The sequence below is a fragment of the Corvus hawaiiensis genome, chromosome 5, assembly GCF_020740725.1.
Source record: "Corvus hawaiiensis isolate bCorHaw1 chromosome 5, bCorHaw1.pri.cur, whole genome shotgun sequence".
Taxonomy (NCBI): domain Eukaryota; kingdom Metazoa; phylum Chordata; class Aves; order Passeriformes; family Corvidae; genus Corvus; species Corvus hawaiiensis.
In genome coordinates this window covers 11146633-11173212 of record NC_063217.1, presented here as the reverse complement: position 1 = coordinate 11173212, position 26580 = coordinate 11146633, and the positions used below count along the sequence as shown (strand labels likewise).

At 42.3% G+C, this 26580-nt stretch overlaps 1 protein-coding gene across 6 annotated transcripts in view; it reads right to left on the bottom strand.

Moving 5' to 3' along the window:
- ACOX3 (acyl-CoA oxidase 3, pristanoyl) overlaps positions 1-26580 on the bottom strand; it is a 38813-nt gene that overhangs the window by 4061 nt on the left and 8172 nt on the right. For 5 of the 6 annotated variants that reach the window (XM_048302903.1, XM_048302905.1, XM_048302901.1 and 2 more), the window contains 7 exons: positions 9557-9653; positions 8970-9152; positions 7591-7713; positions 5809-5929; positions 5208-5327; positions 3912-4025; positions 2446-2561 (listed from right to left, as the gene is read on the bottom strand). In XM_048302903.1, the coding sequence (XP_048158860.1) occupies positions 2446-2561; positions 3912-4025; positions 5208-5327; positions 5809-5929; positions 7591-7713; positions 8970-9152; positions 9557-9653 (874 nt within the window). Of the gene's footprint in view, positions 1-2061; positions 2223-2445; positions 2562-3911; positions 4026-5207; positions 5328-5808; positions 5930-7590; positions 7714-8969; positions 9153-9556; positions 9654-26580 lie in introns of all 6 variants that reach the window. The other variant, XR_007203491.1, reaches the window with a different exon arrangement.

Below are 26580 nucleotides of genomic sequence, written 5' to 3'. Positions count from 1 at the left end.
TGATTTAGGTGTGATGATCGAGCTTGAGAAATTCAAAGAAACAGCAGGAGAAAACACTTTCCACAATGTCTATGCAAAGGTTAGTTATGAAATGTCTCATGAAATGCCTCTTAGAAATAAGATTTCACGCCTATTACCAGTGTAATTTGGCAGTTGCACCCAGGCTTTATGGGATTAAGAAGCTACAGCAGAAAGAAGACAATGTAAAGTAATGTTTGCTGATTTTAGGATTGTTAATAAACCTATATAACTCTAAGAAGTAAAAGGTAGATTTATATTTACTTAATACGATCCAGAGTTTTATAAAGAGGATAAAATATTCCTATTGAAAAATTTTTACAGTCCCTTCAAATAATAGACAAAAATCTGATCATGTCAGCATGAGTGAATTCTGTTGATGGATTGAAACAGATTGCAGTATGTTTTGAAGGAACTATGCAACTAGTCCTTGCCAACTATCTGATGAGAAAGACAGGTCACCAGTTACTGTTAATGCAGAGTATAAAACCTTAAGTGATTGTATGTACTTACATAGGAACACTTGTCTACATTTATATACTGCACCTTTGCTATATGTACTACCATGAAATAGATCACTGACTGACATTCTAGCTGGTGAACAGCAGGGGAATGTAATGCCATTGCTGTCCTGGCTGACTTGTTGCAATAATGTAACTCTTGTTTGGGTTTAGCTCACTTGTTAAGGGTTAGGTGGTTGGGTTGTGTTTTTTCATGTAGAATTACTTGATCAGTTTTATTTTTTTCTTTTAAATACTTGCATTATCCTTGCATTTAAATCCACTGCGGCATGTAAAAAAGGCATATTCCAAAGATCACTGTCTGTCTCAACAGCTGCCCAGTGGCACACTTATGTCCAAGCTCAGATGCATATATGAACAGCAAAATACACATTTTGTCTCTGCAGGATTACAGAGGACTGCCCACTTACTAGTTGGAGTTTTTGAGATATGAATGTTAATTCCCTAGTCAGAATGAAATGTCTTAACAAATGAAACATTAAGAATTAGTTTCCTGTTATTCTCCCCTATAATTTTATTTTCCTCTTTACCTTTGCTTGCACTTCTGTATTGTTTCTATCAAGTTGCCCCCAAACCAAAATAACCTAGGCCTAGGCTAGGAATCTCTTCCAGATCCCCCACAGCATGAACAAATATTTTGTATTAGTCAACCACTGGGCTGACAGAAAAGTGTTTCTTCATGCCCAGAAAGTTTTAAATCAAATACGTACATCTCTTCAAAGCACAGCTTGTAAATAATTCTCAGATGTTTTTGAGGCATGACATTAAAATAAAAAGTCCTCCTGTCCTGAGGATGAATTGCAGGGAGAAAAGAAAAACTAATGACCTAAAGGATATCAACGCCTGTTTCAAAAGCAGTTGTGTGCCTGAGTATCTTTGAATTTTAAATATAATAGAGAAGAAAATCTTCATACTTCTGAGCCCACCACTCTCTCTAATGCACTGACCCCAGCACCAGCTTCACCAAAATCTGGCCAGCTGACAGGCAATCAGACTGGAATTTCTGGCAATTCCCATTCTGGAGTGGACCCTGAAGAGTTTCTTTAATAAGCTGCTTCTAGGGTAAAAACAGGAAAGATTTTCTCCACTCTACCAGTGGTTTCAAACAGATCATCCCCTGTTGAAGACAGGCTGGCTCTTTCTAGGTGCAGAATTAAATATTAAATATCCCTTCCTGCTGTTCTTTAATGAGCTTTGCAGATAAGGTAAATGACACTGACCATCTTCAGGGAACTGATCTTTCTTGGTGACAAATAACAAGTGTTCATTCTTTGGATGTGAGCCAGTTTTTCTCATGGAGGTAGCAGAGGAATCTGGTGAGCTTGGGGATATATACTGAAATTTGGAGTTAAGCCATTCCTAGCTGTTAAAACTCTCTGGTGAGATTGTGGATCTGCTATATGTAAATTGTCAATGTTTCCTTTTCAGGTTCCAATGCTGTCAGTCTGGTATCTTTCACGAGTACTTTGCACTATAGGAATTAGAGATGAAAAAGACCTATTAGGTCATCTAGTTTACCTACCTGCCAGAGCAAGATTCTTTCCCACAGTATGTATTTGGCCACAAGCACAGATGGAGAAGTAACAATCAGATGCTGCAGTGTATTTAATACTCGCAGATTTAGTCTTCAGAAGTTGTGCTATCAAAGTTGCCAACATCACACAGCACATGCCTGCAACATTTCTGAAGGGAAATATATCCTGGAAGACTTTTGCTAATGGCAACTGTCCTGCTATCATGTTCTATGCAATGCACATGGTCAGGTATTAAGTTTTATTAGTTACTTGACTTACTGCTTTATGGTTTGGGAAATTGCACTTTACGACACAAGAAGGTAAAACTGACAGAAGCTGACAGACTTGGATGAAAATAAATAAATAACATAAGAAAGATTAATAAGTATTACCTGACAGTTGTTTTTTGCCTCAAAATCACTTCTTCCAGCCTGTTTCTCCTTATTCATTTTTAGGGCACTTTCTCGGAGCAGGTAGCAAACCAGCCATTTATAAGCTGCTAAAGGAACTATGAGAAAGAGAAAAGCTAAATTCTTAACCTCCACATTTATGATGCAAGAAGTCACACGAAAATTCTACTGCAGTCCCAGATTTTGTTACTTGAGATAAAAAGTGAAAGCATTAGTTAATCAATTTATTGACATGACACAATGTCCATTAATGCAGATACAGTAAGTATCAGGGGAGGACAGTCAGACTGTGAGTATACAATGAACACATAACCATGTCTGGCCGTACACTGCTTCAAACTGACCCCAAACTGGAAGATGAGGTATATCCACAGCTCAGTTTAGACTTCTCACTTGAATAAATTTTTTAGATTGCTATTTTTTTGCCATATTAAGACTTAGGCCTGCAAGGTACGAAATCTCTTCTGAGAATACAAGAAGAGAAGACAGTCCACAATTAGTGGAAGCATGTGACTTCCAACATTGTTTTCACTGGTGGCTGAATGTAATCACATTTAAACTTTGTAAATAATTGTGTCATATTTCTAAGAGCAGCCTAGAACTATTAAGTTAAAAAGTTATTCAGCATAAAGTCCTTGCATGAACCCTACTTGCTTGTTTCTTAGCTGAAGATTTAATGTAGAGTATACCTTAGGGTATTGGGAGTGTTTACATGCTGCTGAAATTCAGGCATCTAAATTAACAGTCCGGTTTCTAACAGAATGGATCAATAAACAGATTCAGATATTTTTTAAAACTGTGGTCTGGTTCAGTGGGTATTACCTGAGAGAACATGTGCTGTTGCTCTCTCATTATGTGTTGGTATTCCTTCTAGTTTTTGCCTCCAAGGGCCAATCTGGGCTCACAGTGATACACAAATGGGAACAGCATCTAATGTCATACTTGACTCGATTACGGCAGAGTAAAGCAGGGAAACTGCAGGGAACTCTTTTTCCACCATTAGTCATTTTTCTCTATACAACCAAAAGCAACTGTCAAAAGCAGGCAAACTTCATGCCTTTTCAACATACTTGTCAATCCCTTGTACAGTTTTCTAGAGGAAGATATTTTAGTGATAGAAGGTAGTGGCAATCAATCCCCTTAGAACTGGAAAACAGCAATACAGTGGCAAAAAACCCTAACTCAGAGATGTTATTTTAGAGGAACGAAAGAGAAAGAAAAATATCTGATGCTATCCTCCATTCCAGAAATGAAGTTAGGGAAAATAGAATGTATTTTGAAATGCAAGCTATGTTCTTAGTAAATTAAAATGCATGTAATACAAAAAATGTCAGCAAATATGACAAATACCTAATAAGTAGCAGAGGTTGAATCTCAAATTTGTGGATCCTTTCCTTTGGAAAGGAATTTAAAATTCTAGAATCAGTTTAATAAAAGCAGAAGCCTACCTGAGGAGTCCATGCAATCTTCAACACTAATGGCTGTGAATTTCCAGCCAAGGATATGATGGTAGTCTTGCAAAAAGTTTATTGTTCCCAAAGGGGATTCAAAAGGAGCTTTATCTGAAATAGCAGAGAAAATAAAAATGATTTATGAGAAAAGAAATCAGACTTTTTGGAACTAAAAGCCTGTTACAAAGCCATGCATACACTTGACAGGCCAGATGCAATTAGGCCATAATATTTATTTTATTATGGCCTAGTCCAGCCAAAAGAGGACTGGTGGACAAGTGTGGAAAAACCTGACATCACTGCCTATAATTATCCCCCATAAGATTTCAACTCCAACTTCTTGAGTTTTCCAGCTCTGTAAGATGCTAGTGAAACTCACTGCTGGAAAACTGAAACAAAATCTAGAGAACTACAAGATGTGATGATGGATATTGCTACCAAGTCAGGTGATAGGAACTGTCCCAAGTACAATAAGCAGACTTATGATGACTTTACCAACACAGAATCATAGAATCATAGAATGGTTTGGGCTGGAAGGGATCTTAAACGTCATCTTGTTCCAACCCTCCCATCCTGGACACGGACACCTTCCACTAGACCACGTTGCTCCAAGCCCTATCCAGCCTGGCCTTGAACAGTTCCAGGGATGGGGCATCCACAACTTCTCCAGGCAACCTGTGCCAGTGTCTCATCACCCTTGCAGAGAAGAATTTCTTTCTAACATCTGATCTGAATCTCTCATCTTTTAGTTTAAAACCATTCCCCTTTGGCCCATGACTATCTGCCCATGTAAAAATAGCTCTCCCTCTTTTTTATAAGTACTGGAAGGCCATAACAAACCAATGGACCCTCTCTTCTCTAGGCTGAACATAATCAACTCTCTCAGCCTGTCTTCATAGCAGAGCTGTTCCAGGCCTCTGAGCATCTTGGTGGCCTCCTCTGGACCGTCTCTAATAATTCCCCATCTTTCTTGTGCTTAGGACCCCAGACCTGGATGCTGTGCTGAGGTAATTCCATTGAACTAAACTGCCCTTCTCAGGGAGTAAGATACGACTTAACCTGAGCAGGAATGGCAAAACAACTAGCTAGCTTCTGCAAGACAGAAGAAAGAATATTTCTTGCAGCAAATATTTCTGTATTGTGAATGTACCATATGATGGAGTCTGAAGCACATTATTTATGCTCCACAAAATTATTAAATGACTGTCAATTGCTTTCAGTATGAAATTACCTCCTAATTCCATTAGCTACGCACTGTTGGGTCTAGCATAAGCTTCCACAATGAAAACATACCTCTTATGCAATTCATCCAGCTCATTAAGTAGTTGCTGGTTTGCTGAAGCAGGACGTTGTTATCTCCCTCATATGTGCAGTTTGGATCATTGTCATTTCGGATTTCACCCAGACGATTCACTTAATAAGAGCAAGTGCGTAGTTTAATATATTGCAATGTATTAGTAGAAGCTAAGAGAGAGTAAATAATTATTCTGTGACAAAATGCAAGAGAGCTGTCTATTCTTGTATGTAGAACTATTGTTACAAACAGATGAGCTTGAAAGTTCACTGATTACCTGGTACAGTAAAGATTTTAGAAAAGTGTGGCATTTAACTTATATGAGGAATTTTCATCTATAAAGTCTGCATCTTTATTTTTGAAACTGAGACTGAATTACTCATAGAGTCTGCCCAAACGCTGGTGCAGATCCTAAACGGGTTTAGTGGGGTTTTTTTGTGACTTCAGGTATGAAATAAAATTTAAAAATATGGATATGAGGATAAAATACTTTCTAAACACATTGCTAAAATTCAGACATCATGGCACAACAGCAATCAAAGAACACATCAAAATAACCAGTCTCTTTCCGATCAGTGCATGCAGTGGTCTGTAACTTACTGGCAAGGTAACCATGTCCTCCACAAGCTTCTCGGCACTCCTGGGCTGCCTGCTGAGCAGTCCAAGATGCCAGCGGTTTGCTGGCAGCAGATAAAGCATGAATCTCACGTCCCAAATCCACCTTTGTGAAAGGAGAGATTTGTAACTTTGTGAAAAAGAAGTTACAAATGAGGAATAACTTTTACAGAAAGTAAGTTGGTGACCAGCTAAAGCTATAGATACGTGTACTGCTTTATAATGAACAGTAACTGGTAATACAGGCATAAAACTTTCTGAGATCTATGTAAGTGCAAAGCATATTCTTTGGTGCCACAGAAAAACCCTGCCACAACAGAGGAACCTTCAGCACCAACTTTCTTTTATGGGACAGCAATAATTTGTGTCAGGTAATGGACACATGGGTGCATCTTAGCTCAGACGTACCAGCTAGCACAGCATTGAGTGAGTTAGTTTACCACCTGCCAAGCTTTCCCTCCCAAAAATGGAGAGGCAGGTGGTTGAGGGTGGCCTGTCCACAAAAAGCTTCTATCCCTTCTGTGACATAAGAAGTACCTCTCTTCCCAGCCAGCAATAGGATATTTATAATATTTATTGCCTTACACAGTTTTCACTGATCTTTTAAGCATCAGTTTTGCAAAGAGCAGGAAAACTTATATATACACCCCCAGAGATTCCAGGGAATCACAATAGCCTGCATTTACACTAACTCTGTTGACTTTCCTTTGAAAACGTGTTTGGAATTCTGGTTTCTGGAGATAGGGGCATGATACAACCAAAGCTTGTTTAAGAACACCTCCCTGGTTGGTGTCATTTCTTTTAAGATCTCCTGTAGAAAAAAAGAAATCCATAAGGATTACATTCTTAAAATTTTCAACAATGAGATTCTTTCCTATCATGATTTTTTTTTCCTGATAGCCACTGTTTTCCCTAAGATTAGTGACTGCACTGAAGATCTACAGAGATGAAGTGTCAGGAAAAAAAAATCAAATAGATTCTTCTGTGGTTTGTGCCAAGAGGAGAAATTAAAATACCCTGCCATTAGTACAAAAGTATTTAATGAGCTTTACTTTAGCTGAAAAAAGCTTGAGGATTTAAGTAAGACCTGAGTAATACACAGCCAGTTTGTAGGCCCTAAATCTTTTTATTGCCAAATATTATAAAACTAAATAAAATTTATATGCTGTAAAAACACAATACTGCAGCTAATTTGATTAAATCAAATTTTTGATAAATTAATCAGTCTTTGCACAGAGGCTGATAGGTTAAACTATTTCCTCTGTAAAGGGATGACTTCCAGTGGGCTGATTGTGGATGAAAAATTCAGTGTTAAAACTCAAAAGTCAACTTTTTTCTCTAAAAATATTTATGTTAATGCATGAATTTGAATTGCAAATTCAAGCCAGACACACAGAGTCTGTGCAGGAATTAAGATAAGTATATTTTCAGAAAATCTTTGATATATGCTCCCTGCAGAATCATTTACAACTGTTATAAGCTGAATTTACACCACCATAATATATTTATGATAAAAAATTCTGCAAGAGAACATAACCTTCAATCCCACAGAAATCAATAAAACTTTAATCACTCCGTCAAAACTAATTTGAATGCTTTTCTAAATGCAACTTTAATTAGTATTTTGTATGCCCCATATTTCTGAGACATTGCTCTATCACTCTTGATCATAAGGGAGCCTAAGACTTCTAAACAGATCCTCCATTTAACATTTTACAGTTTATTATAGTAAGAATTCAGTGAAGAAGAAATATGTAAATATCTCACCTGTCTCTGACTCCTTTGCTTTGTCAATACACCTGCAAAAAACTCTACAAAGTTCCCACACAGGGACTTTGAGAAATAATCTAAGGCATATGCAGCAGCCAGATAAGGAAAAAGACGCCATTGCTGGAATAAAAGAATTAAATTGATTTGATCACAAATTGATATATATATATTTTTAATAGTTATTATATTGAACCAACCTATTAATTTTTACTGTGTTCAAAATGGAAAACTGCTTAATGGAGAAGAGAAAAATAACCACCTATAACATAATTACATTTAGTTATGTAGGTGCTTATTGTTCTCTTTATACAAGTTATGGTTATATTATTTTAGTTCTCACATTTCATGAATTTGTGATAAGCATTCCGTTAAACCAGGGAAAAAGTTCACTGAAGCTTTGGGGACCAAAGACGTATTTTTGCCATGTGTTTATAAAATGTCTGGCATGCCAGGGTCAGTCAGGATTCATACATTTCTTCAGTATGAACATGACAGAGGTTGTTAGTATTTCATGGGGCTCATGAAGGAAAAGAAAAACTGCTTGAAAGTCTTTGTGGAAAGGAGGAAGGGAATGAGTTTCACCAAGCAGAACCCATAGAACAAGCCAAAACTGGGAAAAATTGAGAGATTCAAAGAATAGTGGAAAGCAGGCCCTGGCTTATTCAGAAATGGTGGAAGAAAGGCACCTTTCACCAGTTTGTAGAAACCCATGAAATCTGTCAACATTGCAAGGTAAATGTCAACCTGGAAAAAGGCACCCACACTGCAAGGACAAACTGGGCAGGTTTGTTTTCAGCACTTCTTATATATTAACCTTTGTCATTCAGCAGATCTGAGTTTTCCCTTTTTCCCAGTTACTTTACATATACTTTTTCTATTTTTTTCATCTGCATATACTACAGGTAAACCTTGGTTATAATCCTCTTCAAATCAGTATTAGCTTGAGACTTCTCCACAATGAATGCCATTCTTTTAAAGCATACAGGCTACAAATGAGAAAATTAGTGTAGCAGCAAAAGAAGCACTGATATTTTGAAGCAAATGCTAGTTTCTACATCTGCAGTACTTTCACATGTGCATGTAAGACAGTCTTTCTCTGAAAAGGTTACTATTTTAGAAGACAAATGTTTGTAGGTACTTCAGAGGAACATGAATTGTTTTGGTTTTGCTATTCCAAGAATTTATGTTAAAAGCCTGGTCATGCCAGGAGAAGGTTTTGAGTTGGAATGAACCCCCACAGCTGAACTAGAATGATGCTTCAGGTGACACAGACAACTTTAATCCACTAACTTCACAGTCACTATTGTGATCTGCAGTAGCTCTGAATGTGAGTTTCATTATATAAAAATGTTTAGGTTGAATTCCAAAATATTTACCTGTGTTTGGTATTCAAGGACAGGTATTTCTTCATTCTCAGTTGGTCCAAACTGATGGCGAGCTGCTGAGAAGCGAATGGCTATGGCCAAGGCAAGCTTTAAATTGGTCATGCAAATTCCAGTGATCATAATTCTGCCAGTGGACAAGGATCCCACAGTTGCACTGAAACGCTCTTTAGCATCCTGAACAAATAGAAGACACGGAATGAATGCTGAGGCTAACATTTCATTTTACCCCCATGAAGATGCAACTTGGTAGCATGATCAGAAGCAATTTTGGCAATTTTGTTTCTTGACTCCTTCAGATGATGTATTCAGGCAGGACTCAGAATAGTCTTGCCTGAACATAGTCACACTCTAAACTCTTTGGGATTAGTAGGGTCGTGGAAAGAGCACAAAGTTCAGTAAAGTCAGCAAGGTGAGTTGAGATATCTCTAAAATGCAATTAAAAAACTGACATTCATACCTCATGTGAAATTGTCAACAGTTCAGGTATCCAGTACTTCCCAACATAAGAGGCCCATTGCTCTGTCTCTTAACCTACTTATGTCTTTGTATATTTAATGAAACAAGGCCTTGTTTCATACCTTGACTGAACTTGAGTACTTCCCCTCAGCTGTGACATCTCCAGCTATATTCAGTATATTTTCTTTTGGTATCCTGACATTGTGGAACATGGCAAATCTGTTTAAACAAATACACAAACAGATCTAAATCTAAGATGTCTACATAGTCTGAGGTGTTTATATTACAGAATAAAGGTCACAAGAAAGACGGGATTGCAAAATTATCTCAGGCATGTCAGTGAACCAAAAACAGTGTCCTTCAAGCCAGGTAGGCGATTTTAGGGAAGTATGCCTGGGACAACAAAGACTTTCAGAGCAGCACAATAAATTCAAGATGGGAAATTATTTGTTATAACTCCTCTGATTTTTGTTTTTTTGTTTTAAAAAGATGATGTTTACAAAACCAAAAAAAAACCACTTTAACTCTGGGAGACCATTTCAGCAGCTTTGTAAGGAAAGAAGTCAAAAAGAAATAGAAGGATGAGCAATGTATTCTGGTTAAGGGAAGGGACAAGTAAAGTAACTTATTAGAGACCTTGTACACAGGCAGTTTGACAGGTACTTTCACTGACACTTCAGAAAGCTGAACTGAATTCTCAGGCTGCATGACTTAAGTTCCTTAAGCTGGTATCTCAGCTATAAAAAGCTTGGGAAGATGAACAACGTCCTTCTCCCACCTAGAATGTGACTGGGCCTTTCTCATTCCAAATTCCCTGCCCCAAACAATTCTGCCCTAACTATATTCTTTACTGACGTGTTGTTTAGTCCAGTCTGGAGACTGCTTTGGGACAGAGACACAATATATTTTTATGAGTCTAGAATATAGATCTGTGAGGATCACTCATTCTACTGCAGTACAAATAAGGACATAGCTGAAATAGTGCCCTGAGAAGGAACCAAAAGGAAAACTTTCCTTTGTTTAAACTCAAATTAGGAATTCTGTTCTGTGAAATGTGGCATCTTAAAAAAGGAAGAGCAGGATAACCCTTTCTAAATTGCAGCACCCTAGCAGCAATAAAGAGGGAAGTTCTTAAGATAGGGAGAATGTCCTGAGTACTCGTATTCTTCAGGAAGAAAGTGATTGAACTGTTTCACCCAAATGGGCAACACAATTTGGCACAATAGCAGCAGTATCAACCCCACTCACAAATATCTCACTATCTAATAGCGCTTGAAAAGCTGTATTTGTAATCAAAGAAAATTCCTTTTTCCTGCCAATAAAGGCTGATATATTTAATATGGCTCACGAGAGCCAGGTCTTTCACATTAATAAATTACATAAGGGCTGCATTGCTGCTTGTGTTTTTAAATTATGAGTTGTTTCCAAGGAAACGTATCTGAATACTGAATTTATTCAGCCTTAGAGATACACAGTATTTTCAGACTTATACACAGAGAAAGGCATGCTATCCTAACCAAGAACCAGCTGCCTCAACAATGCTAATAAGTGCTTTGTTAAATGCCAGTTTCAGTGAGACAACACTACTTTGTAATAGAAGCAAATTCAGAATTTCCAAAAATCTGATTTCCATCTATATTAATATTTTTTTCATATCACTGAAAATAAAAAATCTCATTCGAGAAAGATCTTTTGGCTAAATTCACGTTCTCTGCTCCCTATATCCCAAACAGAATCACAACTAAACCTATACAACAACCAACATTCTTGAGTAATAGCATGCATCTTAGAAAGAACTTGAGCTTTTTAATTATTAGTACTCATTAATTACAGAAGAGTGTGTGTGGCAAGGTTTAGGTTTCTAGTTTAGCATGCTTTTTTTCACAGTTGCTGTACATCCATAGAATTCCAAGAAGGTGCTTCCTCCTAGGACCTTACAATGCAAGCATAAGGCAGGAAACTACAAATATGTTCAAATGGTGAAGCAGACACTAATTGCTGAAGAATATTTTCCTGACAGGATGCCTGTCAGTCACAGTACACCAGCAGCTAATCAATGCTATTTTTTACAAGCCGTTAGAGCAAATGAGAATTTTAAGAAGGAATCAGAGTGATGAAAGTAAGGGAGCTCCATGGATGTTTATAAGGATCCCTCCCAAGCAGGAAGGGATGCATGGAAGAAAGCAATGAAATATTATTTTTAAAAGCTATTGAATAGGTGATTGAAACTGGAATTATAAACCAGACTAAAGGAAGAGCTGACCTCTGATACAAAGATGATACAATCTTTGGGGCATAGATTAGGATGATATTTCAAAGGGCTCCAGTCCTTGGGCCTTCTATCTGCAAATACGTATCTGGAACATGCTTAGCCTCATATGTGATGAATGGTAAGATTCGTGGCAGAATTCACAGAGTCATTAAGGCTGGAAAGCACTTCCAATATCAGAGTCCAACCATTGCACCAGCAGCACCGTGTTCACCACTAAACCATGTCCCCAAGTATGACATCCACACATCTTCTGAACACTTCCAGGGATGATGATTCCACCCCTTTTCCCTGAGCAGCCTGTCTCAATGTCTGAACATTCTTTCAGTGAAGAAATTTTTCCCATTATCTAACCTAAACCTCCCCTGGTACAACTTGAGGACATTCCCTTTTGGTCTGTCATTTGTTACCTGGGAGATAATGACAATGAATAAACCAGCAAATTATCCCTATTCTGTGTTGTGTTTTACACTGTAGTGATTAGTTCAATTCACTAAGCAAAGTTGTGCAGTTGTAGAAAATTTTTATATTGGCCTGCCTGAGACTCAAGTGTTCTAAAAAGCAAATTCAAAGCTACTACTTTATAAATCTATATACTAATTACATACTTTTAGGAATCCCAAGCCTACTCATAAGGAATATGTGACAGATGTGTGCTGAACAAAACAGCTCCCAAAATGACCTAAACAGTTTTACCCACTTTCATTTGCTGTGATACAATCCCAAACAGTTAAATCTAAGGGAAGGCTTCGGTCGGAAAGAGTGAGAAATCTTCAAGTTTTATTATAATCTGACACAAATACAAGGAAGCTAATTCTATACCACATAAAAGATGACCTAGAACTATTTTGATTAAAAACTACATGCACACCCTTCTTTAATAACTTCTTTCACAGCTAGTGAACCAGAATACTGAATTTCCTATCATTATACGATAACCTATTTTCTTAAAATCAAAATGAATTCAAGTAACAGGTTTTGAAAGTTTAGATTTTTTCCCTTGATATTATCCATTACAGATACATTATATAAGATATGTTGCTATGCATATCAGATGGAAAAGACTTTAAGAAGCAAAGCAGAGTGGCAGAACTAGCAATTAAAAATTCAACAGAAAATTTCCATATGTGAAGAAATAAGATATGCCTGTAAGCACCAGTGTTGAAAATAAAAGCAGAACCTCACAGGACTGGTGGGTTAAGTGACCTTGTGAGATTGCTGCCAACTGCTGTTATGCTCCTTCTCCAAGAACTTTGCTGTTGGGAATTGTTAGACATACTGGCCAATTGGAACTTGATATTAGAACATATTAAAAATAAATAGTAAGATTTAATGAAGTCAACGATCACATTTTTAATGGTTATTAGCCTAGAAAGCATAGACTTGGCCCACATCTGTCAACGCATTTAGGAGAAAAATCTCCTTAAAGAATTGAAGAGATATCTTACAATAATAGAACTGTATACACAGTCATGGGGATATCATGTACCAGCAAGTTTGGAAAATGGCTAAATTTCACATGGTGATGACAAGACCAGAGGGTTGAAAGCTGCCCTACTTAGGGCCTCTTCAGCACAGCAAATAGCGTGACTGAGATTAAGACCTCTCAGCAAGACAACTGACAGCTGTCACTTTAAATAGATATCACAGGGCTCTACAGCAATGTGCAATTTTGCATCATGTAGACACATTTTTTACCACAGATAAAAAACCACTGTATCACACAGATTTCTACCAAGAGCAGCTGAGCAGAATGAAGTGCCATTCCAATAGTAGCATTCTTGTTTGGGTTCTTTGGCCACTAGTTGAGGGAATATTTCAAACTAAGTTAATCTCACTGACTTTAAATCATGCAATAGAAATTCATCTGGTGTGCAGTGATGCTGATAAAAGAGGAGCAGCTGGAAAAGCTATGAGCTCCTTTTGCCAGTACTAAAGTAATAAACTGTTACCTATAGTACAAATAGCTCAAACATGCTTTGGTGAACTTGAGACTCACTAAAATGCCTTTTCTGCCGGCTTTTGTTACTGACTACATTAGAGATGGTGCAATGACACCAGCCATACTTCCAGCCAGAAACAGAAAGCAGGTGAATGGTACAGGAAGGCTGTTCATGGGATACAGTAAACCTTGGGAAGAGTAACATTTCAGAGGTTTGATGAAAAACTTGCAGAAGGAAAGAAAATTGCCACATATTCTAGGCTGAAGCTCACAGAAAGGTTAGAGCTGAAAAGAGTTACAGAGAAACGGGGGAAAACTGCATGGCAGTATTTTAGCTTTATTTTCTACAATCAAGGCTCTAATCTAAGAATGCAGCTCTGTACAATAATGCTCAATAGCAATGATAAAACAACATAGCTGTTTATAGGCCTCCTAATCCTAACCTAATGGACTTCACAGACACACAAAGACGCACTCACACTAAAGTTCTTATAGTCCAAGTGTCAGTGTTGCAAGGAGCTCTGAATGTGCAGACTCCTGCAGCTGTCGAGAGGTGACAGAACTCTAAGGAACAAAAATGGTTGGTTGAAGTTCACTGCAGATGTGAGGCTGTATTTCTGCGGGTCAAAAAACAAATGTGTGACCAGATCTAAATCAACCTTTCCCTATATTCAACCACATCAAGTGCTTTTCAGTGTGAAGTAGCTATGGCTGAAGAGTTTTGAGGCACATGAACATGACAAAAATGAGGGGATAAGGCAGCACTCTTCAGCAATGTGACCACAGCCTAGTAACGTGCACAGCACTGTATGTACCCACATAGTGTCCAGCCCTCACTGCAGAAACTACATGAAGAGGGCAAAGCAGGGAAATGTGAAAGATTCCACTGCAAAAATCATGGCTTTAACTTAAACTGCAAACATGAAAGATGTGTTAGGAAAATACCTAGTTTTAACCGAGGAAGTGGCACTTTTCACAAGGACTAATGTGGCGGTGCAAGCGGCTACAACCACCCTGACCCCTGAGAACAACACAGACACCAAGAAGTGGTGGTCAGGCCCCGAGGTTTAATGCCTCACTCTGTAGTTAGGGTGAGAGCCCATAATCCCCCAGTTCAGTTATCTGCATACTTTTGTATGGTTGGTGAATGTTTTCCCCTTTCTATTTTATATATAATTCTATATATATTTCTTTCCCTTAATTTACTATGTATAAGTTCTAGAAAGTTCTGTTGTATTCAACACCCCATTGCCTCCTTCCCCAAGTCCCTCCTTGGTGTTATTTCCATTGGTTCCCTCAGCCTAAACCCCACCTCCTGTTAAGTATTCCATTGGCTGTACCCCTTATCCCCGCATTTCCTATCCCCACTATAAAGTCCCTGGACACGTGCAGATCCTTGGCTCTCTGTCTCCTTCCCCCCATTGTTTCACAGGAATAAACCTTCTGTGTGGAACCTATACGGAGAGTCCCCTCTCTCTGCTTCTTTGCCTCCACCTGCGTGCTCTCACACTCCGCTCAAGGGACGGCTCCCTGGGGTGAGGAGCACCTCCCCTCTGATCCTTTTGTGTGTGCCGCCCTAAATCAGAGGCTGCGTGGCTAGACCTCCGGGCTTCTCTTCGAGCCAGCATGTGTGGATATTATAGACTAAAGTATTGATGGTATATTCAGATCATGTAAATACAGGCACAAGCATTTTTAACATTAATTTTTCTTCTACAGCCACTTCATTGGTATTGCTATTGCAATTGTTTGTGACTTAGAGGCTGTAAGTCAATAAAAAATATTAAACAAGCCTAAGCTGGTTTATTTGGGAAGCAGGACCAATTTTTACACTTGATTTCTTACATCTCTGCTCTTTTTCCTGTACTGAAACAGCCACTCCTAAGGCCTTGCAGTGAACCAGACCTGACAAATTATCTGACTGAAGACAGCTAAAATTGGTGGGGTTAGTTTCAGGTAGTTCCAGTTCCCTAGCTGAGTCCCCTACACAGCTACATAAATGTTCATCAGAGCAGAAAGGAAAAGACAGTGTGGGAGTAGAAGCAAATAACCAAAGAAGCTGATATGAATATTATCTTCACTGAACTACTGTTTCAGATTGAAAGATGAAGCTCCAAAGACTATTTAGGCTTCAACTGTGTATTGTAACTCCTATCTTCCCAGTGAAATAACTTCAACAGTTGCAAAATCTAAATGACAGGGAAGAGGATGAATAGTTGTTGGGGTTTTAGTTTAGTCTTAGTTTTTTTCCTGTTAAAGGAATTTTCTCCCATATGCATGTTGCTAGGGGACAAATAGCTGTACTTAAGAAAGACAAAAAGGGGAGTGGGGCGGGCCTGGCTACTCCTTTGTCTACACCTGGGTGTGGGGTGAGTTCGCTCTGAGCGTCCGGAGAGAGAAGCTGCAGAGAAAGGAGCTGCTGCTGCTTTCTTTTTGGCCGTTCTTTCTTCCTGCTGGAAACAACGCCGGGACCCCAAAAGCCGCTTTCCCTGCCCTGCTGGAGGCCGAGCTGTGGCTGCCCTGCTCCGCTGCTGCTTCGAGCTTTCGCTACGCTGTAGCCCTGCTCGCCCTGCCTGCCTGGGCCTCCGTGGGGTTCTCCCATCTGGATACATCTCGCCTGCCACCCGGGATTTGCGTCCGTCCCTGCCGTTCCAGCCTGCCGTTTCAGCCTGCTGTTCCTGAGAGCCCGGGATCAGCTGCCCAGGGGTTTGTGAAGCCTTTGTTCCATCCCTTCCCGGGATCCCAGGGCACCAGAGCCGCGGGTTTCCCGAGCTCGCTCCGGAGCGCCCCCTGCAGCCGCGGGGGAACCATCGCACCTGCCCTGCTCACCGGGAGCCGCCAGCGCCCCTGCCGGCTGCGAGCGGAACTGCACCCGAGGGGAAAGGGCCCGACAGCCGAGAAGGCTGGCACTGGGTTTGTGATTGCTGTTACTGCCATAGTTGTTGTTGTTTTGTTTGACTGGTTATATACATATATATATATATAGTAAAGAACTGTTATTCCTATTTCCCACATCTTCGCCTAAAGGCTCTTGATTTCAAAATATAATAACTTGGAGGGAAAAGGGGTTATATCTGCCACTTCAAGGGGGGCCTCTGCCTTCCTTAGCAGACACCTGTCTTTCAAAACCGAGACAGATCTTGGCGCCCAACGTGGGGCCTGAGGGCATTAAGAGATAGAGGTGAAAAAGGAATAACAGTTCCTCGATAACTTTATTTTGTGTGCTGGATATTGGAACCTTGTTAGGCAGCACTATGTGGTCTAGTTTACCCTGGTTTGGGTGGCATGTAGCCGTGGCTATATTCTTCCCCTTTGCAGCTCCTTACTTGAATATGGGTCCTCTGACTAAGGCTACCATTGCTGTTATCCAGCTTGCGTTATGGGTCGAGAAGGTGAGGAATTCATGGGTTTTTAACTTCCTCCGGAATGTGGGCACATGGATAAACAGCTATCACACACTGAGCACATGTTTTTGGGGTTATGTTAACAATGGTACCTTCTGTGAGGAAATGACACCAGGGGAAGTTTTCTCCCAACCCCTCAACCAGTTCTTTGGGCCCACCCCATCAATTTTCGAAGGGTTTAAATTCCCTCTGAATACTAACCATCTGCTGCTGATAGGCCTACTCTATTTAGCATTCAAGGATAAGTTGAGATTGGCTTGGATATCTACCCGGACACCAGCCCCAGAGACTAGAGATCCTGCCCCAGAACCTGACATGGCCCCAGAGAGTAGAGTTCCTACCCCAGAGCCTGATCCTGCCCCAGAGCCTGACACGGCCCCAGACACTAGAGATCCTACCCCAGAGCCAGAGCCTGCCACAGCCCCAGACACTAGAGATCCCGCCCCACAGACTGATACTGCCCAACAGTCCACCTCAGAAATGGACTACCCAAACTGGGTGGGGGTACTGGCAAAAGGGATGCAGGAGATGTGCCAAGAGATGGGTCAGGTGCGCCAGGGGATATGCCAGGAGATGGGCCAGGTGCGCAAGGAGATGTGCCAGGAGATGGGCCAGGTGCGCCAGGAGATATGCCAATTGCTAAGGGAATACACCTCCTCAGCTAGTGAAAAACCCTCTCCCTGCCCCAAAGAGGGTGAGTCCGATGGTGCAGCAGTGGAACCCACGGATGTTACAACCGTCCAGGCTTCAGCTGAACCACAAGGACAACCACAGCCAGCAGCAGTCGCCCCTGTGCAAAGGAGGAAGTATAAGACCAAATCAGTACGACCAGTTAATGATGATGGGCAACCAGGGCCCTCACAACCAGCAGGAGAGCCAGAGCCAGAAGTCATCACTGAGTCCCTGTCGCACGACAGTCTCCGTGCTATGCGAAACGACATTGTGCGAAGGGGGCGTGAGCCTTATACCACCTGGCTGCTTCGGGTTTGGGACCTTATGGGCACAAGTGTGCAACTGGATAGTGGTGAGGCAAGGTATCTGGGATCGTTGACCCAGGACCCAGGTGTGGACCAGATATTTGTGAGGGAGCCAGGGCTTCTCTCTCTTTGGGAGCGGCTCTTAATGAGTGTGAGAGAAAGGTTCATTCACAAAGAAAGAATGCAGGAGTATCATCATAGAATGCAGTGGAAGACACTCGAGCAAGGGATCCAACAGCTAAGAGAGGTGGCAATATTAGAGGTACTCTTTGGGAAGGATGGACAGCATGATAATGACCCCGATAAGGTCAGGTGCACAGGACAGATGATGTGGAACCTGGCAAGGCTAGGGCCATCACAATACACCACCTTCATTGCAACAATTGATGCTGACAATACCCGAGAAACAGTGGGCTCTGTTGCCAACAGGCTCAGGCATTATGACAGCATGATCAATGGCCCGCTGAAAGCTCATGTCTCTGCTGTGGTCCAGGACCTCAAAGAGGAGATGAAGGAGATGAGGGAGGAGATGAGGGAGGAGATGAGGAGGGTCAGTGTGGCACCAGTGCGAGTCACAGGCCCCCAAGTCAGAGCCCGTCGTCCCCCTGCTAGAGAGAGAGGGTACACCCCACGAGCTGAGCTGTGGTTTTTCCTGTGTGAGCATGGGGAAGACATGAGAAGGTGGGATGGGAAACCCACCTCTGCCCTGGCAGCGCGGGTGCATGAACTCAAGGAGGGAGGCACTAACCGAGGGGGTTCCGCTAAGGTGAAGGTAGCCTCAGCCTCCCGTGACCGAGCTGCCAGGCATTACAGAAGGGAGGATGATATGTCGGATCCCCTTGAAGGTACCTCGAGCATGTACGCCCAGGGAAAGAATGATAACCAGGGCTAGAGGGGCCCTGCCTCTAGCCAGGAAGAGGCACGGGAGAACCGAGTTTTCTGGACGGTGTGGATCCGATGGCCTGGCACATCAGAGCCACAAAAATATGATGCATTGGTTGATACTGGGGCACAGTGTACTTTAATGCCATCGGGACATGTGGGGGCAGAACCTGTATCCATTGCTGGGGTGACCGGGGGATCACAGCAGTTGACCCTTTTGGAAGCTGAGGTGAGCCTGACTGGGAAGGAGTGGCAAAAGCATCTGATTGTGACCGGCCCAGAGGCCCCGTGTATTCTGGGCATAGACTTCCTCCGGAATGGCTACTACAAAGACCCAAAAGGACTCAGGTGGGCATTTGGGATTGCTGCTGTGGAGGCAGAGGGCATTAGGCAATTGAACACCCTGCCTGGACTATCTGAGAATCCTTCTGCAGTTGGGCTCCTGAAAGTGGAAGAGCAACGAGTGCCAATTGCCACCTCGACAGTGCACCGCCGGCAGTATCGGACAAATCGAGATGCTGTGATCCCCATCCACAAGATGATCCGCGAGCTGGAGAGTCAAGGGGTGGTCAGCAAGACCCACTCACCCTTCAACAGCCCCATCTGGCCTGTGCGCAAGTCTGACGGGGAATGGAGATTGACTGTGGACTATCGTGCCCTGAATGAAGTGATTCCACCGCTGAGCGCTGCCGTGCCAGACATGTTGGAGCTCCAGTACGAGCTGGAGTCCAAAGCAGCAAAGTGGTACGCCACTATTGACATTGCCAATGCATTCTTCTCCATTCCTCTGGCAGCAGAGTGCAGGCCTCAGTTTGCCTTCACCTGGAGGGGCGTGCAGTACACCTGGAATTGACTGCCCCAGGGGTGGAAGCACAGTCCCACCATCTGTCATGGACTGATCCAGACTGCACTAGAAAAGGGTGAGGCTCCAGAACATCTGCAGTACATTGATGACATCATTGTGTGGGGGAACACCGCAACCGAAGTGTTTGAGAAAGGAGAGAGAATAATTCAAATTCTCCTGCAAGCTGGTTTTGCCATCAAGAAGAGCAAGGTCAAGGGACCTGCCCGAGAGATCCAGTTCCTGGGAGTAAAGTGGCAAGATGGACGACGTCAGATTCCCACCGAGGTCATCAATAAGATCACAGCAATGTCTCCGCCGACCAACAAGAAGGAAACACAAGCTTTCCTAGGTGCTATAGGTTTCTGGAGGATGCACATTCCCGAGTACAGCCAGATCGTGAGTCCTCTCTACCTGGTTACCCGCAAGAAGAATGATTTCCACTGGGGCCCTGAACAGCAGCAAGCCTTCACTCAGATCAAACAGGAAATTGCTCATGCCATAGCCCTTGGCCCAGTCAGGACAGGACCAGAGGTGAAGAACGTGCTCTACTCTGCAGCTGGGAACAATGGTCTGTCCTGGAGCCTCTGGCAGAAGGTGCCTGGTGAGACTCGGGGCCGACCACTGGGATTCTGGAGCCGAAGCTACAGAGGGTCTGAAGCCAACTACACTCCCACAGAGAAGGAAATCCTGGCAGCTTATGAAGGAGTTCAGGCTGCCTCAGAAGTAATCGGCACAGAGGCACAACTCCTCCTGGCACCCCGACTACCGGTGCTGGGGTGGATGTTCAGAGGAAAGGTTCCCTCCACGCATCACGCCACCGACGCTACTTGGAGCAAATGGATTGCCCTCATCACGCAGCGCGCCCGAATTGGAAACCCAAGTCGCCCTGGGATCTTGGAAATAATTACAAACTGGCCGGAAGGTGAGACTTTTGGGTTATCTTCTGAAGAAGAAGAGGAGCAGGTGACACGTGCCGAAGAAGCCCCACCATATAACGAGCTACCAGAGAGTGAAAGACAATACGCCCTCTTCACTGATGGTTCCTGCCGAATTGTAGGCGCTAGCCGGAAATGGAAAGCCGCTGTATGGAGCCCCACACGACAAGTTGCACAGGCTACTGAAGGAGAAGGTGGATCAAGCCAATTTGCTGAGCTCAAAGCTGTCCAATTAGCTCTGGACATAGCTGAAAGAGAGAAGTGGCCAAAGCTCTACCTCTACACTGATTCATGGATGGTAGCCAATGCTCTGTGGGGTTGGCTGGAAAGGTGGAATAAGGCAAACTGGCAGCGCAGAGGAAAACCAATCTGGGCTGCTGAAGAGTGGAAAGACATTGCCACTCGGGTAGAGAAGCTATCCGTGAAGGTCCGTCATGTAGATGCTCACATCCCCAAGAGCCGGGCTAATGAAGAACATCGTAACAACAAACAGGTAGATCAGGCTGCGAAAATAGAGGTGTCCCAGATAGACTTGGATTGGCAACATAAAGGAGAACTGTTCCTAGCTCGATGGGCCCATGATGCCTCAGGTCATCAGGGCAGAGATGCCACCTATAAGTGGGCACGAGACCGAGGGGTGGATCTAACCATGGACAGTATCTCCCAGGTTATCCATGATTGTGAGACATGCGCTGCGATCAAGCAGGCCAAGCGGGTGAAGCCTCTGTGGTATGGTGGGCGATGGTCCAAATACAAGTATGGGGAGGCCTGGCAGATTGATTACATCACACTGCCTCAAACCCGCCAAGGCAAGCGCTATGTGCTCACAATGGTAGAAGCCACCACTGGATGGCTGGAGACCTACCCTGTGCCTCACGCTACTGCCCGGAACACCATCCTGGGCCTGGAAAAGCAAGTCCTTTGGAGGCATGGCACCCCTGAGAGAATCGAGTCTGACAATGGGACTCATTTCAAGAACAGCCTTATAAACACCTGGGCTAGAGAACATGGCATAGAGTGGGTGTACCACATCCCTTACCATGCACCAGCAGCTGGGAAGGTTGAGCGGTGTAATGGACTGCTTAAAACCACCTTGAAGGCACTGGGTGGGGGGACTTTCAAAAACTGGGAGATGCATTTAGCAAGAGCCACCTGGTTAGTTAACACTCGAGGTTCCACCAGCCGAGCAGGCCCTGCCCAATCCGAACCCCTACAAACAACAGACGGGGATAAGGTTCCAGTGGTGCACATGAGAGGTATGCTTGGAAAAACTGTTTGGGTAAAGTCTGCCTTGAGCAAAGACAAACCCATCCGTGGGGTTGTTTTTGCTCAGGGACCAGGTTGCACCTGGTGGGTGATGCAAAAGGATGGAGAGACCCGATGCTTACCTCAAGGGGACCTTGTTTTAGGGTGAACTACCCATGGCTCTGTACTTGTATCAGTATCAGCATGTATATTTGTATATAATTTGGGTAATGCATAGATTTATATGGTTAAAAAAGTTAAGTTTCATGTAACATGTTAGTATGGGAAAAAATTCGGGGTGGATAATGTTGGGGTTTTAGTTTAGTCTTAGTTTTTTTCCTGTTAAAGGAATTTTCTCCCATATGCATGTTGCTAGGGGACAAATAGCTGTACTTAAGAAAGACAAAAAGGGGAGTGGGGCGGGCCCGGCTACTCCTTTGTCTACACCTGGGTGTGGGGACAGTTCGCTCTGAGCGTCCGGAGAGAGAAGCTGCAGAGAAAGGAGCTGCTGCTGCTTTCTTTTTGGCCGTTCTTTCTTCCTGCTGGAAACAACGCTGGGACCCCAAAAGCCGCTTTCCCTGCCCTGCTGGAGGCCGAGCTGTGGCTGCCCTGCTCCGCTGCTGCTTCGAGCTTTCGCTACGCTGTAGCCCTGCTCGCCCTGCCTGCCTGGGCCTCCGTGGGGTTCTCCCATCTGGATACATCTCGCCTGCCACCCGGGATTTGCGTCCGTCCCTGCCGTTCCAGCCTGCCGTTTCAGCCTGCTGTTCCTGAGAGCCCGGGATCAGCTGCCCAGGGGTTTGTGAAGCCTTTGTTCCATCCCTTCCCGGGATCCCAGGGCACCAGAGCCGCGGGTTTCCCGAGCTCGCTCCGGAGCGCCCCCTGCAGCCGCGGGGGAACCATCGCACCTGCCCTGCTCACCGGGAGCCGCCAGCGCCCCTGCCGGCTGCGAGCGGAACTGCACCCGAGGGGAAAGGGCCCGACAGCCGAGAAGGCTGGCACTGGGTTTGTGATTGCTGTTACTGCCAGAGTTGTTGTTGTTTTGTTTGACTGGTTATATACATATATATATATAGTAAAGAACTGTTATTCCTATTTCCCACATCTTCGCCTAAAGGCTCTTGATTTCAAAATATAATAACTTGGAGGGAAAAGGGGTTATATCTGCCACTTCAAGGGGGGCCTCTGCCTTCCTTAGCAGACACCTGTCTTTCAAAACCGAGACAATAGTACAAGACAAAAAGGACTAGACTTTCATTTCTTCTGCCCTTAAACTAGCAGTAGCAGAATCATAGTATAATTGGCAGTGATACTGAAATAGTAACAAAGAAACAAATTATGAATTAACCATTTAAAGCAATTTGTAAAGGCTTGGAAGTCATGTGATGTATGCCATCTTTGCCAATATACAAGGGATTGTAGTGAGGGCTTTCTGAGCCTGCAATCTCTTTCCAGAAGGGATTCTTTTACACAATTTATTGCTTGTCTCTCCAATAAATCCCCTTTACCCATTTCTTCTTGGGCGTTTTTTTTCAGTATCCAGAAAAGTGAATCTGGCCTCACTGATTGCTAGAGAACATGCTGAACATCTTAGTGTGTTGTATGTGCGCAAAGATTGACTACATTTTAATTGTAAATGAGAGGCTGTTAAACAGCTAATAAACCCCATCAGTTTTCCCAAACCCACCATTATCATTAGATGCAGTTAATTCATCCTCCAGAAATACCCTTTAATCCCCTACAAAGACTTAAGGTAAAGTGACAGCTTTATTGTTCTAGTTCTTCCCTTACTATAGGTTTTATCTGCTCTACAAACTATATACATGTTATCAGTGGACAGAGCTGAACAAGCTCATAACATGTTTTACAAAGAGAGGCATGGTAAGCACCACTTCAGAAATATAATTATATCTGATTTTCACTCTTCCCATGCTGATTCAGTTGGGCATCATTTTCATCTCTGGAGAGGGGAAAGCAGGAATTTGCTGCTAGTTAAAACGGGACAGGAAATTGGTTCACCACCAATTCAGTGCCAAACATTTACTGATGCGCACTGAAGTAACAGGTAATGGGTAATTCTGGCAATGTTCCATTAGCCAAGGTACAGCTCCTCCCAGAAAACCCCAACCAAAAAACCCCCACACCAAAGGAAAGAAACAGAAATGCACATCAACACTTAGCCCTGCTCTTGCTTTATGTGTATGTCACCCCCCTGCCCCCACTCCTTACACCTGCCTTTCATTTTATTGAAAAGCCCCTGAAATCCCAAATACTCAGGGATTTATTCAGTAGTTTTTTTTCCCTCAGCTACTACCATTCTGGGTCCTCAGTGAACAGCATATTTCAAAGATTGCCAGAGCACTAGCAACAGGGGGACATTATAATATTATAAAATAAAGACTGAAGCATTTGCACCCCCTGGTGGCAGTCTGATTTAATTTTGGTAACAAAACACAAAACCAGTCTAAACTCTCCATAAGAAAAAACAGAGTTCTATTTTACCCCTTTATGCAATGATTACACAAATTGTTGTAAATTTCCTAGGGAAAGGAAAATATTTTAAAATATTTTACAGTGATTTTGTCTTTTTTTCTTTTTTCTTCCTTCTCTAACTAAAAAAATTACACTCTGCATTAGCAGGAAACCAGCTTTCAGCCAAACAACCCAAGAGATTAATTGTTTTTCAAAGCCAGAATGGACAACTACTATCAACCACTCTGTTTTCTTACACAGCATAAATCAATAGCATTTTCCAAGGAGGCTCTGGAATTTCTTCCCCATGACCTTCATTAGTGTTCAGGAAATTAACTCTCTGTATCCATACTGAAAATTATTAGCATAAATCTCTTGAAGCAGAGGAACAAAATCAAACATCTCTGTAAGAGATCTCAGACTCTGATCCTCACTGTGACCACATATCCTGAGTGTAGCTACATGGAAATAGACCTGATTTACTAAGTGTTCATGGTAGTTGAACCAGACTTCACACACACATTCAAAAAACCTGGCAATGCATCCAGTAGAAACTAATACTTGTAGTCACAGCATAAGGGAAGGTTTTCTCCTCTCCACATACAAGTCCATGCTTCCTCTGGGATAAACTAGGATGTAAGATTGCTAAATGGCCAAGGAGAACACCTTGACAAGGCAGTATCTGGTGAAATATCTCTCTGTGGATCCTGGCATTTTGCAGATCATGCAACCAAGAGTCCCTTTTCTAGGGTGGCATGGCTTGTTGTCTCTGCAAACAAATACAGAACTTCCTCTCTAGTCCCCATCCAGACCTTTGTGTACCTCTGAGAGCCAACATCTACAAGCCCTGACACTTCTGACATCTCAGTGTGAGCAGGAAGGTTACAGAACAAAACTTGGTTCCCTGGTTCGTGAGAAAAATGTTGGCCTGCCTCTAACCTTAGACTTCTCCAAAAAAAAATGAGCTGAGGTAGTTCAGGAACACAGGCCCCTGGAGCTCTTAGCTAAATGAAGGGTATCTATTGGTAACCTTGGGCTCCCTCACCCTTCTGCCTTAATCTGCAAGAGCTGTCTTAAGGTTTCTAACACACAGACTGTCTTGATGCATACTTAAGAGATCTAGATCCATGACTGGGGCTCTTTGGGCACTACTGTTTGAACACAATAATAATTTTTTAAAAACAACATATACAAAGTAAACAGGAATACCCTATGACTGCTTTAAATGACACATGATGTCAACTAAGATAAGGGACTCCATCTGACATTAAGGTAGGAAGTCACTGGTATCTCATTTGCACTGTATTTTATGGATTATAATTTCAAATTATTCAGTTATTACCAACATTTTAAGAAATACTTTATTTTTTCCCAGTAGATAATAGAGAAATGGATCTAAAATTATGTACATTTTAAAGTCACATAACAAGCAGACTCTTCTTTCCTGAGTTGCACGTAAAACTGTGATTCAATATAAGAATGAACAGCAGAATTTGAACACTTCTACAGAAGTATGACGTTGAACAACATTTAGATTACTCAGGCCCATGCTGCTGTGCCATCTGGTGGCTACTAGTCTGTAATGCATAAGCAAGAAAAAATACCCACCAAACCTTAAACATCCCTCTTTTCAAAGTCTTTCTCACAGTTTTCCCCTATAAATTAATTTTGGGTTGTTTTGGTTTTTTTACATTTATTTTTTTGGTGTCTTCAGAAAACAGAGAATCAGTGGTAATGAACTACATAATCATAAAATTCCTACAATCTTCTGGAAAGATGGTCAAAGCCATTATATTTGAAACCAGGATACTTTAAGATGTCTATATTGTATTTACTGCAATGACATATTTTGAAGGACAATACACTATCTGTAACAAACTGAATCAATAGAAAGAAGTAAACTTGAGGCATAAAGAATGAAATCCTTGTTTACCATTTTAAGTTTCGGTCTTTATACAGAGCTACATAAGTAATACAACAGTTTAAATAATTATTACATAATGATGTTTTAATGCAGAAATCTACCTCTGTTTCCTCTCTGTATCTCCTCCCTATCAGACACCTTTGGATAGTAAAGTAGACACAGTAAGGCCACTGGAGTCCATGACTAAGAAATGGAGCCAGCTTCTTTTTTATTTCAACTGAACATACATAATATGGAATAAAATAACTAGCCTTC